Source organism: Rhipicephalus sanguineus, chromosome 7 (genome assembly GCF_013339695.2).
Source record: "Rhipicephalus sanguineus isolate Rsan-2018 chromosome 7, BIME_Rsan_1.4, whole genome shotgun sequence".
Classification (NCBI taxonomy): domain Eukaryota; kingdom Metazoa; phylum Arthropoda; class Arachnida; order Ixodida; family Ixodidae; genus Rhipicephalus; species Rhipicephalus sanguineus.
Window position 1 is genome coordinate 72,683,651 of NC_051182.1, and position 19,939 is coordinate 72,703,589.

A 19,939-nucleotide genomic window follows, 5' to 3' on the forward strand; every position below is an offset into this window, starting at 1 on the left:
GCTGTGCTTGTCTGGCTGTAGCAAAGCGCTACCTCTCACGTCATCCGAAGTTGTTGCACTGGCGAGGGAAGGTTTGGCACAAAGAGTGTCTCGGTCCACAACTCCCTCTTCAAGTTGGCCACTACAAGAGAACTCTCCTGTTCCGTACAAAGAGGCGTCAAACCCAACTGTGTTTCTTGTCTTTGATGCCTCGCGGATTACTTCTTCGGACCTTTTATCTTCGGCGATCTCCTCGGCATGTCTGTCTTTCCTGTGTTGCCTCTTAGTTCTGTCGTAACGTTCAACTGCTTCCTTCTGCGAAATGGCGACTATGGTATTATCAACCAAGGTATACTCTGCTGATTTCCAGGGTACTTTATCGCGACCATTTCGAAATTCGATTGTGTCGGTAAACCTTTCTAGGACGACGTCTTCTTGTTTCGGAAATGGCTCTTCAACAATGCCAATAACATCCACCTCCCATATCCGTGGTAAGGGGTAAGAGAGGTCCTCCTTCTGGTGCACGTCTGTTCGTAGCACGCAGATATGGCTGCGGTATATTGTCCGCCTTGTCCCTCGACGGACGATGGTCCTTGGAGAGTCCACCCCATGCTTGTTTTAATGGCGATTAACGCTCTGTTATCTGAGTCGCACCGGACTTCGCTGTTATTGGGCATGAGCTTCCACAACTGGTCGGATCCAATTAGGAGACTTACTCCGGGTTCGCAGGTGACGCTTGGGAAGACAACTGCATCCGCCAATGGTTTGCCTTCTGCGACGATGACTGTGCGCAGTTTCTTCGTTTTCGGAGCTTCAATTATGTCATCGCAGATGAAAGGAACGACGACGGCTTCTATCTGTACAGAAGTGTTGTCGTGTTGGCTCCGAAGCGTAACGGTGACAACCTTCGCGCGTTGAGTAAGTTAGTATCGCTGTCGTCCAAACGAGCTGATCACCAAATCCATTTCCCGAATCGGAGTGAGCTTGAGCTTCCTGCAAACATCTTCTCTCAGAAACGTTCTTTGACTGCCGTTGTGAAGAACACAACGTACGCAGCAGCAATGCGTCGGTGTCATCAGCCAAGCGCGACAATTATGAATAAGAACGTCGGTGGCGAGTCCAGGAGTCGTATTGTTCACATGCATAGCAGCATCCGAAGTACTTTCGGTTTCTCTACCAGTACCTTCAGTAGCTCCTGAGGTACACATTGCCGATGCATGCCGACGTTTACATAATTTGCACTGCACTCTGTGGCGACAATCTCGCACTAGATGTCCTTTCACTGTAACTTTCATACTTTCAGCAATATCTCGCTCAGCATGGTTGCGTATGACATAGCGCTAACTCCAATGTTCGCGAGTCCTCTCTGGTTTACTTGTACTTCGTCGTACAGCTTCCGCAAGTCTGATACGTCCCTCGACGACCTGACGGGTTATAGTGTGCGGAGCCTCTCCAGGTGCCTGTGCTCGATTAGCTTGGCGTTCCCAAATCTTTGTTTTAATAGGTCAAGTGCGTCGCGGTAAGATGAATCTGTGACCTGAATTCCGGCGACGGCTTGAGCAGCGGCTCCGTCGAGTAAAGACACAAGATAGCGGAACCGATCTGTGTTGGACAAGCTCGGGTTATCGTGTACGGAGTGCCGGAACATATCCCAAAACGGCTGCCATCGAGTTAAACTGCCGTCAAAGCGCAAAATTTCTAACTTGGGCAATCGTGCACCAAACTCACGTTGAGGTCGCGTCGGTTCCCTCTCCCAGGTCGCTGGTGGGTCCTCCCCAGTAGAGGTAGCAGGCGGATGCGCCGTCGAAGCCGGTGAGGAAACCTTGAGCCTGTTCATGTGGTGTTCGAGCAGGGCCAAAGCGCTGGTAGCAGCGTCTTCATATTCCATGACGGAATCGTAGTCTTCTGCCACCTGCTCGTCTGTCAGGAAGGTTTCCAACTCGGCGTTCAGCGCAGCTAACTCCGTCTGGACCGCATTTAACCGGCTGTGGAGGATGTGAAGCGTCGAGAGCTCGAGCTGGTCTGACTGTACGGTCTGATTTACCTCATTCACAATCCTCGTACTCTGGGATCGACGCGACGCCCGCTTGTTCTTAGCACGCTCCATGATGGTCTGGTGGCAGGAAGACGTCCCACATCGGAAGCGACAGCTCGTGGGATGAAGGCCGTGGCTTCCCGGGTTTCGGCACCAAAACGATGTGGGAAATCTCCTTTGCAGCCTTTATTAGTGCACTGCGCGATACCGTCCCAACATGGCGTACGTAACAACAGTTCAAAACTCCCAGCCTCTGCCCCACTACTCCTCTTCTTCGTCTTTCTGTCCGCGCCGCGCACAATTTCCAACAGCGTCCTCTCTCAAACAGCTACATGTAGAAAATAAAGGAGTGGTTTTTATATCTGCCATATTTTCTGTTGTGACGATTTTTGCGTTGTCTCAATCAATGTTGTGGTCATTCATCACGGCGTGTTCAGCTAAAGCGTTGTTGTGGACGCTCTTATTTTTGCCATGAGCGTGCTGCTGCAGACGCTTCTTGTAGTTTCCTGACTCTCCGATGTAAACTCTTGCAGTCTGCCAAGGTATCTAGTAAACTACACTGGGGAAATGCTCCCTTGGCAGGCAGTCCTTTACTCTCACAAGTTGATGGCGCATCTTTTTGGGTGAAATTGGTGCCACATACATGTAATACTCACGTCGGACATGTGCCAAACAATCGCTTGTTGCAGAAATATGCGGTACAGGGGCTCGCTTCGTAGAGGCGGGGGCCAGCAGGGAGGAGGTGCGTCAAGGTGTCATTGTCATGGCAGTTGAATTTCACCTCTGTGCACTCCGCTTCCAACAAGAGGGCTGTTGTCAGCACGCTGCTGCAGCGTGCCAAAAGATTGGGCTCAAAGCCACATGATGCAGGCATGGCAAAGGTACGGAATGACCTCGCTCACTCTGGATACCCTAGGCACTTTAGCAGTGCAATAGACTGTCAACTGTCATGACGGGTACACATTTACGCGCCTGCTTCCTGCTGGCCCCCTCCTCTACGAAGCAAGCCCCCGTACCCTATATTTCTTGAAAAAACGAATATTTGGCAAATGTCCTACGTGAGTATGACATGTACATGGTACAGATTCCACCCGAAAGTTCGTACCGTCAACTTATGAGAGTGAAGGATCACCTGCCCAGGGAGCGTGTCCCCAGTGTAGGTTACTAGGTACCTTGAGCAGACTACAAGGGTGTTCACATCTGTGTCAGGAAACTGCAAGAAGCGTATGCAACAGCATGCCTGTGATGTAAATAATACAAGCGTTCGCAACAAAGCTTCAGGAGAACACGCCGTGATGAATGACTACAAGATTGATTGGACCAACGAAAGAATCGCCACAACAGAAAAAGTGACGGCATCTTGGCTACATATGGAATCGCTTATCATACAGACCACTTGTAAAAGAGTTAATCTTAACAACAGCAATCTAAACCTGATCAATGCGAGGTCTTTGCAGCAGTTTCTATCACATATTTAAATGAACTGCTTCTGCTGATGCATTCATTGTCAACAAGGCTTCCGGACTTCACGCCGAAACGTGATAAACGTTTGTTTGGTCTGGTCGGCATCTCTTTTTGCTTCAAATATACGGTGCCGGTCACACGGGATTCCTTCATGTTGTCGACTTCCATGTCAACACATAGTACATGCGCTACGGCAAATCAAGAAAAAAGAGTGCACAAACCGCAACAGAAGGTCAGGTAATGGGAAAGCTGTATATTTCTTTTTTTGCTTCGAAAGCTTTTTAGATACAACGCCCTAGCATCCTTGGTTCTTACATAACTCATATTATGTGTAGCATCTGGAATACTGTACTCTATGTGAATAGTTTCTTGCTGTACTGGGGAAGCCGCATGATTCATTTGCCGACAGAAATGCCAAATGTTCCTAAATATGCATTAATTTATGCCATGTCGTCAGCTCAACGTCTGCTTGCCATCTTGTCTGTACCTCCTATGTGTTTAGTGAATTGACACAGCAAATATTTGGCATTTTAACCATAAACTGTGTTTACATGAACGTGGAAGTAGGGCCTTACTTCACACATACATTTTCTCAGCAGTTTCCTGCAGCCTCCTTAGATTTTAAGTAAGGACAAACACTTTGCACACAAGCGTAAAAAGACATGAAAGCACATGAGCATAAAGGTATGTACTAGCGCAATTACATGTCGTGACACCAGGTGTCCTCTTTTACAGAGGGCTCTAAAATGCACTTTGGCACACTCCTGGCAATCTCATAACGTCTTGCATTCGCCTTCACAAATTGATGCATTTCATGTCCTGCACAACAGGATTGCTTTTCTTCAAAATCAGTCACATTTGTGCGCCATGAATGGGAAGCACGGAGTGATGTTTTGTCTTCTGTACCTGGACCCATGTGGATGGCGCCAGGCAAGAATGGCAAAAATAAGGAAAACCTGTACCACTCACACATTATATCATCCATGTGAATACAAACTTTTAATAATTTTTTTAATTAACAGTTACTGTCTACTGGTGAAGTGTTGCCAGCTCAAGTGTGCAAGCTTCCTCATATCTTGACACCACCCCCCTTCATGTGCTTCTTGTGTCACTGATCATGGACAACTAATCTTCAGATGCTGTCACCACTGCCGAATTTTCCGAAACATTAAGATCACAGTGGCGCATTTCAGTTGAGAAAGATATAATAGGGCTTTCACAGCAGGTGCCATGCCATTTTTCTGCATATTAAAATAATTCGATATAGTTGATATTTTGATGGCATCTGCTGCATGTTCTTTGTCCGGAGTTTTTTGAGGAAGGAAAACCTGAACTGGTGGTATTATCCGTCATGGTACCGACATGCGTGGCGTGCGAGCCTTCCCGAAGTTCAAAAAAAGGATTAAACCTGAGCATTCCAGCTTTGTAAGGAATCATGGTAAAAATTTGTTGCAATGGTAGTCCTACATTTAAAAACTGGCCCCTCAGTTTGTATGTCAGGCTGTATGACGAGCACGTAGCAGCCTATTTACTGAAGAGCGCGTAGCAGACGCGTGAAGAGCACGTAGCAAACGTATATTTTCTGCTAGTGTTACCTAAGTGGATCTTAATCAGCTACCGTAGTCCATTGATAAGCATTTCTCAATGAACAAAAATGGATCAGTGTTCCGTCATTTTTATTTGCCTAAAAAGGCAGAGCACAAATCTGCAACAACCATAGTGAACTTAAATCATGAAATTAGGGAAATCCTGTAATGAATTGTTCTTGCAGTCTCTTCCAGGCACTACAGTGCTGCCCAAAGCCTTTCGGAAGAGGAAGCGAAAGAGGCCGCCCAGAACACCAGGCTTTTGGTTGTCCCAGAAGACAACCAAGTTGAGGCGAGGGCAGAAAAAATAAACAGAGAAGTCATTTTCATTTCCAAACTACTGTGTAAGGCTTATGTTTTTGCCCGTGGCCATGTAAACATGCATGTTTTCATTCACAATGCATTTAAGGAAAGGCAATTACACCTGGTCCCGTCGTGCAAAAACACGCCAGCGCGGTTCTTCCAAAACACACCAGCCCGGTTCACATAGGAAAACCGGTCGTATACACCAGACCGCCAGACCCGCCAGAAACCGTGTCTGAATTCCCGCTCTGGTGGAAACGGGAAAAATACGCCAGACACGGCCTGGTGTTTTTTAGGGGCGAAGCTTCTTAAGGCGGCACCCGTTCGTCCCTCGTAGTCGTCGTCGTCGTAGTAGTAGCAGTAGTAGTAGTCGTAGTCCGTAACAAATCTTACGCTTTGACCTCCAAGGTAGTACCGGTGGGAGATTTTTCCTGTGCGTTGTTGAACAATAAAAAATTCGCAGCGTGCGCGTTAACTAAAAGCCGAATTCTTCTGTCTCTCATTCCCCATTAGCAGCCATTGGCATGTTCCAGTAGGAAACGTTAGTAGAAGTGTAAGTGTTAGCTAAAAGCCGACTTCTTCTGTCTCTCATTCCCATTAGCAGCCATTATTTACCTCCAAGGTAGTGCCTGGTGAGATTTCTCCTGTGCGTGATTAAACAATAAAAATTTTGTTCAAAACGCCGTTGATTGATGAAATAAACCAACGAAAGACGCCAGATGTTTTGTAAAAGCAGAACGAAAGAACGCCAGATGTTTCTAAAGCAAAACGAAGAGACGCCAGCTGCTTAACGAAAGACGCCAGATTTTTCTAAAGCAATGGTTTTCTAAACAATGAAAATTCACAGCGTACATGTAAAATTAAAGTGAGCTGCAAGTCGTCATAACTCATCGAACCTTTAGTATAAACGCGCCCGATCTCACGTCGGTGATGATGTACTGGGCAGAATTCACGGAAGATTCACGGTTTACCGATGAACCTCCGCATCTTCGCCCACTCATCATCATTCACTCCGTGGATATGCTGTGATTTTTTTCGACTGGGTAGAACTTTATGACTCCACGAAACCGACACATGCTCAGTCACTACCCAAGCACTCGGTACATACGGTGAACAAGAGAAACTCAAACATGCGTACCCTAATCGGTGTTTGCCGCCCGCACATTCTCTTAATCATCAGTTGACCAGCGTTTTGTATAGTGCGATGTGCCGAATATGTGGTGTACATGCGCGCTATACGCGAGAGCAAGCATAGCCATAGATTTTTTAGCATGGGGTGAGAAACACAGGTGAGATGATGAATGCCTAGCCAGTGAAGGACACGCTAGGTGCCCAGCAGCTGAGGTGTGACCCAACATTGCGCCACTTAGTGCAAGCATTGCTAAATTTTGAAAACAAATATCGTAATGCTAAACTCTCATTATATAAGAATTCGAAAATTGCTAATTGAGGCTAGTATCGCAATTATTCGTGTATCAGCCACGCAGAGATCGAAGCCTGCATTTCAGAGTCGGTAGGCTGGTACCATTTACTCAGACCACAGCCTAGCTTGCGTTGGAGTTACCCGCACACTGTTTTACAATGATTTTAAAAGCCCAAAAAGACAGACCACTCAGGGAGATATACAAGTATAGCTCTGACTCACAACTCTTCTTTACTTTGAACGCAAGTCCTATTGATGGTGCCGATGAAATCAACGGAAAGATGATTACATGAAATATAACTGTCAGAATGCCTTGTGACAAGAGCTTGCCGTAAATGACAATCAATGAATGGTGACAGCGCAGTAAAAATGGTACAACCTTAAGCACATATTATTTCATGTAATGACATTTCCGTTGCTCTGATGCACAACACAAAAAGGACTTGCATTAAGAGTAAAAAAACAGTTGTGAGTTCAGCTCTGCATCTGTGTGTCTGCCTGAGTGTGCTGTTTTTTCTTGCGTTTTTAAAATATTTCATAAATCTGAACCAACTCGCCCAAGCATCCGTTTTTACTCTTTCTGTTTACACAGGCGCTGTTGGATGTTGTCTCCTCTGTTGTAAATCTTCTGCGCCGCTATGATCTTTAAAGGTTGCCTAAAGCTAACTTAAAAGGTGAAAGTCTGCTTGTTGAATGCAACGAGTGGGGTCACTAAATGTCAGGAACAAGGCGAGCCTAAAATGTCTTGTTTTATAAAAGCTTCGTCGGCAGTAATAAATTCGCTTTTTTTCTATATGTTGATAACACCAAGTTATTTTGAATGTTATTACTGTGTTTTAGTACCGCATGCTGTAATCTCTACCCGCTTTCAGCTAACGCCAGAACCACGACATTACATGGCATAAAAAAACTTGAACATGTCTGCGCCACATGGGATCCGTATACTACTCATTATATTCGCAAAGCTGAGAGAATACGGAGAATTTGTTAGTTTAATGTTGGCTAATGGCATTCCATTTCTTCAGCTAAGAAGACAGAAACACCTCCTAAATTTGCTCATGACTTTCGCAAAACAAAAGCCCTGTTTCACACAAGGCAAGCACGGTACCGTAGCTCTCAAAGAGAAACCCATATCATCACTAAGGCGTAGGTACAATTTCTCTTTCTTCCTACGGGCGATTTCAGATTGGAATTTCCTTGTCTCATCGCGCATGTGAAGGTCTCTGAGTTTTTTTATGGCCATTTTTATATGTTTTTTACCTTCTCTATGTTTTGTTTTTATTTATGTTACAGTCTTGCGAATAATAATGTATACGTATGTGTTAAAGGCCAAGGGCAAGCGCTCTGCCGAAGCACTCAGGCACGACAAGGAGGTAAAAACGAACAGAAACATCTTTATTTTTTGACTACCCTAGCTAGACTGATTTCGCAGGGATGAGCGAGCGTGTGCCGCGAGTATGTGCGGGCGCAAGGACGCTGATATTTTAAAGACCAAAGGCTTTGCTGGGATACTTGAACGCAGAAATTTTGTTCTGTCTCTCTGGCTGTCTGTCACACGATTCAGCCACCCGGCCAAAGTTTAAACCCTCGCTCAACACCCATCCATCTTGAACTGGTAGCAGCGTTCATACCTGTGAACATTGTCGATCAAAAAGCACATATTACGCAAATCTGAGGCGCAACACCACTGCGTAAGTATTAGGTGGTGTGTTCCTTCACTAGAAAATACATTGATACGTAATTCTAAAGACCCAGTGTTTCTTAGACTGCGCTGAAAATGCGACGCTGTGTACGAAAAAAACCCTCTGCCGACGATATGGCGCTGTCACCTGGCAGTGGCGCTGGGTTCCGCACAAGCTAATGTTTACCAATGCCACTGCCAGATGGCGTCCATATCTCACACAGCGCGTCCTCTATTTGATCAACGCCATGCAGATGCGGCCGATTCAACGTAGAGGAGGCGCCATCTGAGGCAATGCAAAAATGAATGGCAGAAGACTATCGTGTGTCGACGACATTTGCAGCGAAGCACGCAGATACGCTGCCATTTTCCCCCATGCATCCAGTACTCCGCCATGCATCCAATACTCCGCCATGCATCAGGTGACACACGTCCGAAGCTACTGAAAAAGTTCGCTCAGCGAAATTTCCAGGCCCACACGTGTCCCGCTTGAACTTCGTCGCTTCAAATATTGCTACGGCGACGCTCTACCCGAACTCATCACTCAGGCCACGATACGAAAAAAGAGACGCTAAGTGGTTGGGAACAATAAGTTGAGAGGCATATAAATGACTGGGTTTATTTATTTGTAAGGCACAAATCATCCTTATATATTACTGCATCTAAGAACAAAATTTATCTTACGGGTCATGAAATCATAGGTGTATGTCAAGGTGCAAATATATCTACTGCAAATAATTACCGCTACTTTACAAAGCGATGCACCTGATGTATAAACACAGTATAATCAGGGCCCGTAAAGTCTAAAATTCCAGGCATCACCGAAAAGTGGGAAAAATAGGAACGCCGCTGCTGAAATAAAAGACAGTGCCTCCCCTGAGAGTTCTGCTCCGTGAACGCAGAATTTCCCACTAGAGGTGCTTTGGTAACTACAATATTTGAAAAAGAAATGGTTGATGCCTCCGTAATAAGAACTGGTATAACATGAGAGTAAAATGTGTCTTCTTAGAAGGAGCTGATCGTTTAATGTATGTATATACATTACAGCTCGTACATCTTCCCACCGACGACTAACGCGCATAGTCATCATTTAACGTATGTGTTAGTTTAAGTTCCTTACATATACCAGGAAACAGCGGATGTTTATTCTCGCGTTAAGATGGCATAAACAAGCAACATAAACACTGATACACAATATTGCCACACCCGCTTCTTCTTTTATTTTGATGTATTCGGGTTTGACCAGCAAGGGAGGTTATCAACGCTCGACGCTGACCGCGCCGCAGTGTACGAGAAGCTTCGCGAGTGTAGTAGATCGTTTTGTTAAGCTTCCACGCAGGACGCGAATAGTCTAGGTTATTCCAGTGCTTGCGCGACAACCAGTGATAACACTGGAAAGTTCGATGCGTGATGTATAAAAGACGACACATTCCAGCCATGAGCAGTTGATCGAAGGTCGACGCTCTGTTCGCGGCTATCAGTGTATTGCTCTAGTCTGACTTTCAGTTTCCCGGTCACAAATTGAGCCACATAAAGAGTTTCATCTTGACCACGCCAGCTGTTGTCTTCGTCGACGTCACGACGCCGTGACATCTGGTGGAGGTGCTGCTTCATGATCCGGACGCCCCCGCGGGGTGCTGACCCAAGCCCAAGCCGCGAAGAGGTCGACGGCAAGGAAAACCCGGATCGTCGAACAAGCCGCAGGCAGAAGGTACTGCAGCCAGAGCATGGGCTCCTTCCCGAAAAAGCCAGGCAGCAGCAGATCCCAACATCGACCGCAGCGACAATGACCGACCCCGTGTAGCCTGCGCCCATCCTTCTTCGGCAGCCCAAGGAGTCGCCAACCATCCGCGGATCGTCGTTCGAAGACCCGGAAACCTGGCTTGAAACATACGACCGTGTCGCCGCTTTAACAACTGCAGCAACGAAGACAAGCTGCGTCACGTCTATTTCTACCTCGAAGACACGGCAAGAACCTGGTTTTAAAATCGGGAGTCCTCACTGCAGACCTTAGATCTCTTGCGCAGCGCATTCCTGTACACGTTCACAAGCGTCGTCCGCAGGGAAAGGGCCGCTTCTTTGCTGGAGACCCAGGTGAAGCTGCCAAACGTAAACGTCACCATCTTCATGGAAGAGATGACTCGACATTTCCGTCAGGCCGACGCTGCATGGCTGAAGACAAAAAGTTCACCTGCTCATGCGGGGTGTAAAACAAGAACTTTTCGCGGGACTTGTCCGCAACCCGCCCACGACTGTGACCGAACTCCTCACCGAGGCTACGACTATTTAAAAAACACTGGACATGCGGACGAAAGAGTACAACCGCTCGCCGCTGTCTGCAACCTATTCCGAAGTGCACTCACTAGCCACCGATGACTTGCGTGAAGCCACCAGAGCGACCGTGCGGGAGGAGTTGCGCAGGCTGTTACTTTCGGTGCAGCCTCAAGTGTATTCGATCGCAGACATTGTCCGCGAGGAAGTCGAACAGTCACCAGTGTTCTTCAGCTGGCACCGCCGCAGCTTCAAGCAAGGCGTTATGCTGCAGCCCGACGCAGCGCCCCCTCTCCTCTCCCGTGTCAAGACGCGGCGCCGCCCAAGCATTTCCGCCGCCAGGCACCACCGCCACCACGACCGACGTCATATCGCCCGCCAACCGGCCAGCGATACACGCCGAGGAAAACCGACGTTTGGCGCGCCCCCGACCATCGTCCACTCTCCTACCGCTGCGGAGAAGCCGGCCACACCTACCGCCGCTGCCAGTATCGACAGATGGGACTTCGCGACTTCGCACTCGACGCGCCGCGTCAACAGCGAGGGGAAAGACCACACGACATCGCCGACTATCTAGCAGGAGCGCAGTGGGCCCCCCGAGGACCTTATCGATTGCCATCGCCAGGCCGCTACACCTCTCCCCAACGCCGACGATACACTGGCCCAACGCGGGGCCGGTCACCTAGCCCGCATCCGCAAAAATTAGAGCAGGTGCGGTTGCTGTACGACGAAATACCGAAGATCCTCCGCCGGCGACGATGACGCCCCACGAGACCTTCAGGACACGACGGGAAGCAGACAGAGCCCCGACGACGAAACATCGTGTACCGAAGTAGACCTGACGACGCAACGCGGAAGCAGCGGAACAAACAGACGTAGCCGTGACCCGACGCCACGACCCAACTGTAACGCAAGGCGACGAACTAGCGACCTCGACGGTCTTATAGAGGGCCACAGCGTCACAGCCCTCGTCGACATCGGAGCCGACTATTCTGTCATCAGTGGCTGAAGAAAATTAGGATAACCTTGGAAGGCCCCGAAATCCGGAGAGCTGGAGGTCACCTCGTAACACCGGAGGGAATCTGCACAGCGAGACTCACCATTAACAACCGGATTTATCCCGCGAGCTTCATGTTGCTGCAGCGTTGCTCGAGATAAGGCATCCTTGGTATGGACTTCTTAGGCCTTCATGGTACAGTCATCGACCTAAGGTTCAAGTCAATAACACTGTCCACGGAAAAGGCAATACCGCCGCACACTCCGCCAAGAAAGCACGCCTTGAATGTGCTGGAAGACCAGGTCATCATTCCGCCTCGCTCCAGCGTCATCATTTCCGTCAGCACTCAAAAATCAGCAGACCTGGAAGGCATCGTTGAAGGCGACAAGCACCACTTGATTAACCGCAAAATTGCGTCGAAAGAGGAGTAGCCGAGCTGCGGGGAGGGAAAGCAACGGTTAATTTTCCGAATTTCAGCAACGAATAAACACGTGAGCAAAGGCAGGACGGTCGCCTACATCGAAGAAATCGTAGTAGCCAGCATTGCTTTCAGGCTAACCGATTCTCCCGAGCCTACTCCGATGAATAAAGCTCCGCAGCCAGCTTTCGACGTCAATCCCCGCCTTCCGAAGCACAAGCAAGAACAGCTCAAACCCTGTTCGTGCAATACAAGGACTGCTTTTCGTCGTCATCAAGAATTCGGCAGACTCCCCTGGCAAAACATCGCATCATAACAGAGGAAAGTGCCAGACCACTCCGTCAGAGCCCGTACAGAGTTTCGTCGAGAGAACGCGAGGCCATGAAGAAACAGGTCGACGAAATGCTACGCGACGACATCATCCAGCCGTCGAAGAGTCCGTGGGCATCCCCCGTGGTGCTAGTGAAGAAGAAGAATGTGACTACGTTTTTGCGTCGATTATCGTCGCCTGAACAAAGCCACAAAGAAGGACCTGTATCCCCTTCCCTGGGTAGAGGACACCCTCGATCGATTACACAACGCAAAGTACTTTTCGTCGATGGACCTCAAGACCGGTTACTGGCAAATAGAAGTCGACGAGAGGGACCGAGAAAAGACTGCCTTTATAACACCAGACCAGACGGGATGCCCTTTGGTCTTTGCTCGCCACCTGCGACTTTTCAACGGGTTTCAATGGCCGGATTGAAGTGGCAGACCTGCATCGTGTACTTGGACGACGTCGTTGTGTTTTCCTCAAACTTTGACGAACACATTCGACGCCTTGAAGCTGTACTTCAAGCAATCAAGACCTCCGGACTCACCTTGAAGCCTGAGAAGTGCCGCTTCGCTTACGAGGAGCTCTTGTTCTTGGGTCACGTGATCAGCAAGGACGGTGTTCCCCAGGAGCCGCGGAAAACAGCTGCCATTGCTGCCTTCCCACCGCCCACCGACAAGAAAGGCGTGCGCAGTCTTCTCGACTTGTGCGCCTATCACAGACGTTTCGTCAAGGAATTCTCACGGATCGCCGAGCCACTGACGCAACTCACGAAGGCCGACGTCGAATTCAGGTGGGAAGCGTCGCAAGTTCAAGCATTTCAAGAATTGAAACGACGCCTGCAGACGCCACCCATACTTGCGCATTTCGACGATTGCGCCGATACGGAAATACACACCGACGCAAGCAGCGTAGGACTCGGTGCCGTCCTTGTGCAAAAGACTGACGAGCTTGAAAGGGTTATCAGTTATGCTAGCTGGTCACTATCGAAGGCAGAAGCAAACTATTCCACAACAGAAAAAGAATGCCTGACCATCATAAGGGCTACATCGAAGTTTCGGCCCTACCTCTAGGCCGGCCATTCAAAGTTTTGAGCGACCATCACGCCTTGTGTTGGCTAGCTAACTTGAAGGTCTCTTCTGGTCGTCTCGCACGGTAGAGCTTACGACTTCGAGAATTCGACATAACCGTCGTTTACAATTCCGGAAGCACTCCGACGCTGACTGCCTGTCGCGCGCCCCCGTCGACCCACCGCCGTAGGACGACCAGGAGGATGACTGCTTCTTGGGAACCTGAAGTGCCGACGACTTCGCCGAACGGCAGTGAGCGGACCCAGATCTCAGGGGCCTTGTGGAATACCTCGAGGGCAAGACCACCGCTGTTCCGAAGGTATTCACGCGGGGACTGACGTCGTTTTTCTTGTGCAATGGTGTTCTCCTTAAGAAGAACTTCTCGCCGCTTCAAGCCGATTCCCTTCTCGTGGTGCAATCGACATTGCGACCAGAGGACCTCCAGGCTCTGCACGACGACCCATCGTCTGGACACCTGGGTGTTTCTCGCACGCTCTCAAGGAAACAAGAAACTACTACTGGCCGCGCCTTGCCGTCGACGTCACTCGCTACGTAAAGATTGCCGGGACTGTCAGCGGCGCAAGACACCGCCGACTAGGCCAGCCGGAACAATATGCATTAGTTCAGAGCGTCGTCAAGTGACGATAGAAACGAAAGGTATGTGCTCCCCAGTAATAGGGCAAACTACGCCTATGCCGATGGATATACTACAGCACTGGGCTTCAGGAATGCTGGAGGCAGATGTTTGTAGCAAGAGCCGTGGTGACGCGAAGGCGTTCCGCTTCCCGCTGGTGTGTGTCTCGCCCCAGCAAGGAGCGAAATTCGCCCGTCGACATCGCCATTCTGTAGCATTTTCCCACTAGATACACAAAGAGCCCACTAGTCAGATACGCCGCACTAGTAATACATCGAGCCGTCCCACACTAACACGATACGAAAGGCAACGAAAGTAACTTCATGTAGGGCACCTTCTCGAAGCCAGCACGCCCATCGTTCCTTCGCTTGCATCAAGAGGCCCTAACTTTTTCGTAACCAACTCGCTTCCTATAGGCGCTAGTTTGTGTCATGCAGCAATGTTTCACCTCTTCCAGACGGCGGCCCCGTGACTGCGCCGCGCACTCATGTTCGCCGGCTGAGACGTCGGGGTTTGATTTCCAGTTGATTCGCATCAATCAAACTTCTAAGTTTTCATTGCAATTACTTAGTGTGCATTTTACCAACGACATAACCTTGAAGAAAATACGCCCCCGAAGTCCTGATGGACCCTCACTTTAAACACGCTAGTGTTAAACAAGAAAAAAAAACTCATTTTCGCAGCATAACTGCTTTTTCTTACATAAGTGAAAGGCAATAAATAAATTCCGTGTTTTGTTTAGTTGTTATGGGTTCTATATGTATTGCTTAGCAATTAATTAGACCTGTGTAGCACAGTGCAGTCAAATTCAGTCGAGCTTGCGGGAAACAGTGCTGGCGCGTATAAGGACGCACTATAAACTGCACTTCCCGAATTCAGGAATCTGAGCTCCACGTAAGTTACTGGGTGGCGTCATGAGGCGGAACAAAATGCTCTCCCAGATAGATATCCAGCTCCATGCACTCCCTCGAAACATCGAGGTCGACAAAGCATCGTCTTAAGGGAAAAAGAAAATCTACGGGCAGCGCATCAGGAGATATAACTGCTTCGCTTACGCGTCACCTGCGTTCACGGTCAGAAACGTGTTTTGCAACTGTTTTCTTGAGCTCGCATTTATGCTCTTATTCTAATAAAGTTACATATTACCTGTTATTACACAAAGCGTTTACTTTACAATAAGTTATATTTAATACATTAGGTATTTACTCTTGAAAAAACGCCGTTTGTCGACCATATCAAAATAACGAAGTGGAGGAGAGCGAAGCTAGAGAGGAGGAAATTCAAATATTGTTATACGATGAGAGGGTACAAGAGGTGGAAAAGAGTAAATGCCTAGTAAAGCTCAGTATACAATAGCACGGGTGTGGAGAAGCTGAGTGAGGAACAGGAAAGGGTAAATCATAGGATAACCATGTACAGTATAGTAAGTGAACGAGTGGGAAGGATAAGTGAGGGAAGTAGGACGTATACCAGCGTGAGGAGGATGAAAATATTGTGCTGTATAGAGGGATAACATCATGGCCATGAATTATATACAGTAGCAACGGGATCAGTAAGGCAAGTGTGTTACACAAGATGGTAAAGCGTGGACACTGTAGAGGTGTTTGTTGAACATTGGCCTAACAGTCGACTGCCCGTAATCAGAGGGGTCTGTTGACACCACAATAGGAAGCTTTGGTCAAATAGCCATAAAATGGGCGCATCATGGAGATACTTTTCTACATGCTGGAAACCGTTCTGAGCAGCCATATAAGTTAAATGGGACATGTTTACGCAGCAAAGGACAAAGTGGTACCAGTACCTCGGCCATATGTGACACAAACTTCATATAGCAGTACTCGACGACAAACTTGAAATAGCTCAAATACTAAACACGTATTTCTGTTCTGTGTTCACTCAGGATAATGCCAGTGCTCCAAAAATTTCGCTTCTCGAAGAAATACTGCCTATTGATGACATATCCGTTAGCGAGGAGGGGGTCATGACGTTGCTTCTTAATTTAGACACCAAGAAATCTCCTGGTATTGATGAAATACCGAACGCGTTCCTAGTGCGATATGCTGAATGGTGCGCGAAGTATTTAACTCTGCTATATCGCAAATCACTGGATCAAGCGGAACTTCCAGATGACTGGAAATTTGCTAAAATTGCCCCCATACCTAAATCAGACGACCATTCATCACCTTCGTCATACAGGCCAATATCAATTTGATGTACTTCAGTGAAGCTGCTTGAACATATTATATTTAAGCACATATTTTCCTTTGTTGAGAGCAACAATTTGATTGACCATCGGCAACATGGATTTCGTAGAGGGATGTCTACAGTAACCCAACTGGTCTTAACAATACATGACCTCACTTTAGCGTTAGACATAATCAGGTAGATATAATATTTCCAGATTTTGAAAAAGCCTTCGACCGGGTATCCCATTCCAAGCTAATACTAAAATTGAAGCCCATTCTCAAAAATGATCGTCTTCCGGCCTGGATTGCTTTGTACCTCTCGTCAAGGCGGCAATGTGTATTCCAAGATCGCCTGAGTTAGGTCAGCCGTAAACGCCGTACCTCTGTCGGTGATGAGAACCTCTGGGGTGCCGTGTCGAAGGACAATGCTCTCAAAAAAGAACTTGGCTACCTCAGCGGCACTGCCTTTGGGCAGGGCTTTTGTTTCGGCGTAGCGGGTGAGGTAGTCGGTAGCCACGACGATCCATTTATTTCCGCAAGTCGACGTTGGGAACGGCCCCAGGAGGTCCACCCCGATCTGCTGGAATGGTCGCCGAGGAGGCTCGTTCGGCTGAAGGAAGCCTGCTGGTCTTGTGCGCGGTGTCTTCCGTCGCTGACAGTCTCGGCACGTCCTTACGTAGCGAGTGACATCGGCGGCAAGGCGTGGCCAGTAGTACTTTTCCTGTACTCGTGCGAGCGTGCGGGAAAGTCCGAGGTGTCCAGCCGTCGGGTCTTCGTGCAGGGCATGCAGAACTTCTGGTCGCAGTCCCGAAGGTACAACGATAAGGTAGCTGGCTGGGGCAGTTCTTTACGAGGACGTTGTTTTTCAAGGAAAATGATGCCAATCTTCGTCTGAATACTTTTGGGACAACGATGGTCCTGCCCTCCAGGTATTCCACTAGACCCTTCAGTTCCGGGTCGGCTCGCTGTCGTTCGGCGAAGTCGTCGGCACTAATGGCTCCCAAGAAGCTGTCGTAATCCTTGTCATCGGGCGGTGGTGGGTTGACGGGGGCACGAGAGAAGCAATCGGCGTCGGAGTGTTTTCTTCCGGATTTGTAAACGATGGTAATGTCGAATTTTTGAAGTCGTAGGCTCCACCGTGCGAGCCGACCTGAAGGGCCCTTCAAGTTAGCTAGCCAGCACAATGCGTGGTGGTCGCTCAGAACATTGAAGGGCCTGGCGTAGAGGTAGGGGCGAAACTTTGATGTAGCCCATATGATGGCTAGGCACTCCTTTTCTGCGGTGGAATAGTTCGTTTCTGCCTTTGATGGCGACCGGCTAGCATAACTGATGACCCTTTCCTGCCCGTCAGTCTTCTGCACAAGGACGGCGCCGAGTCCTACGCTGCTTGCGTCGGTGTGGATTTCCGTATCGGCGTATTCATCGAAATGCGCCGTTTCCCACTTGAATGGCACGTCGGTCTTCGTGAGGTGAGTTAGCGGCTCGGCGATTCGAGAAAATTCCTTGACGAAGCGCCTGTAGTAGGCGCAGAAGCCGAGAAAACGGCGCAGGCTTTCGTGTCGGTGGGTGGCGGGAATGCAGCGATGGCAGCTGTTTTCCGCCGGTCTGGGCGAACACCATCCCTGCTGATCACATGATCCAAGAACAAGAGCTCCTCGTAGGCGAAGCGGCACTTTTCAGGCTTCAAAGTGAGTCCGGAGGTCTTGATTGCTTGAAGTACAGCTTCAAGGCGCCGGAGGTGTTCGTCGAAGCTTGAGGCGAACACAACGACGTCGTCCAAGTACACGAGGCACGTCTGCCACTTCAAGCCAGCCAGCACTGTGTCCATAACACGTTGCAATGTCGCAGGTGCCGAACAAAGACCGAAGGGCATGACCTTGAACTCGAACAGGCCGTCTGGTGTTATAAAGGTCGTCTTTTCTCGGTCTCTCTCGTCGACTTCGATTTGCCAGTAGCCGGTCTTGAGGTCCATCGACGAAAAATACTTCGCGTTGTGGAGTCGATCCAGGGCGTTGTCTATCTGTGGAAGAGGGTACACGTCCTTCTTCGTGATTTTGTTCCGGCGACGATAATCGACGCAGAAACGTAGGGTCCCATCCTTCTTCTTCACTAACACCACGCGAGACGCCCACGGGCTGTTGGACGGCTGGATGATGTCGTCGCGTAGCATTTCGTCGACTTGTTTCTTAACGGCGTCCCTTTCTCGCGTAGAAACTCGCTAGGGACTCTGAAGGATTGGTCGAACATTTTCTTCCGTTATGATACGGTGTTTAGCAAAGGGCGTTTGCCGGACCCGTGATAACGACGAGAAACAGTCCTTGTAGGTATTTCTTCAGAAGGCATCGGAGCTGTTGCTGTTGGCGGGCGGGAAGGCTTGGGTTTACGTCGAACGATGGCTCAGGCATTGGGGTTGTCGTTGTAGCTTCGTCAGAATCTGAAAAGGCAAACGCATTGCTGACAGCCAAGATTTCTTCGATGTAGGCAATTGTCTAGGAGCAAACGCTGATCGCTCTCGATCAACGCTGATGTAGTCGTGGATGTCGCGAGCCCGTCCGCCTGGCTGCGGGCGCGGCGTGTTGACCGCGTAGATCCATCTGTCGGTACTGGCAGCGGCGGTACGTGTGGCCGGCCTCCCCGCAGTGGTAGCAGAGTGGGCGGTTGCCAGGGGCGCGCCAAACGTCGGTCTTCCTTGGCGTGTATCGCTGGCCGGCTGGCGGGCGGCATGACGTCGGTGGTGGCGGCGGTGGTGCCTGGCGGCGGAACTGCTAGGGCGCCGCAGCGTCTTGACGTAGGCGAGGACGGGGGCCGTTGCTTCAGGCTGCAGCAGTGTAGTTCATTGCTTGCAGCTGCGGCGGTGTCGGCTGAGGAACACCCAGTGACTGTTGGATTTCCTCGTGTACAACGTCAGCAATCGACGTCAATTCGGGCGGTGCAAAAGGTGCGAGCTTTTGCAGCTCCTCTCGCAGGATGGCTCGGATCGCATCGCGCAAGTCGTCGGATCCGAGGGCAATAACAGCTGCGCTGTCTTGAAATGCGCGGCGATTGTACTGCCGGGTGCGCATCTCCACCGTATTCTCGATGGTCTGTCTTCTGAGACGAATTCCTGTACGGTATTTGGTGGATTCCTCATAAGTCCAGGGAAGAGCTGTTCCTTTTCTCCTCTCATGAGGAAACGGACCTTGTTCTCTTCGGGCATGTCAGGGTCAGCATGGCGGAACAGTCGGTTCATCTCTTCCGCAAAGATTGTCACCGTTTCATTCGGAAGCTGCACCCGAGTTTCCGGTAATGCGGCGGCCCGTTCCTTTCGCACGACGCTTGTGAACGCTTCCCGGAAAGCGCTGCGAAAGATGTCCCGGTTTCGAAGATTGGATTCCCGATTCTCGAATCATGTCCTTGCCGCGTCTTCCAGGTAAAAGTACACGTGGCGCAGCTTGTCCTCCGTGTTCGAGTTGTTGAAGGCTGAGACCCTTTCGAACGTCTCCAGCCAGGTTTCGGGGTCATCGCTTGGCGATCCATGGAAGGTGGGCGGCTGCATCACGACAGCTGCAGGGGACACTGCGGCTGTCATCGTGCCCGTTG

The 19,939-nt window shown here is 49.4% G+C and overlaps 1 protein-coding gene across 1 annotated transcript; it reads right to left on the reverse strand.

Annotated features, from left to right (window-relative positions):
• Window positions 1-1,411: 1,411 nt before the first annotated feature.
• Window positions 1,412-2,086, reverse strand: LOC119398767 (uncharacterized). The gene has a single exon (XM_037665584.1). The coding sequence runs from the start codon at window positions 2,084-2,086 to the stop codon at window positions 1,412-1,414; it is 675 nt and encodes a 224-aa protein (XP_037521512.1).
• Between the last annotated feature and the right edge of the window lie 17,853 nt (window positions 2,087-19,939).

Excerpts from the sequence above, each read along its gene's own strand:
- LOC119398767 (XM_037665584.1), bottom strand. The coding sequence starts at position 2,086 with ATGGAGCGTGCTAAGAACAAGCGGGCGTCGCGTCGATCCCAGAGTACG.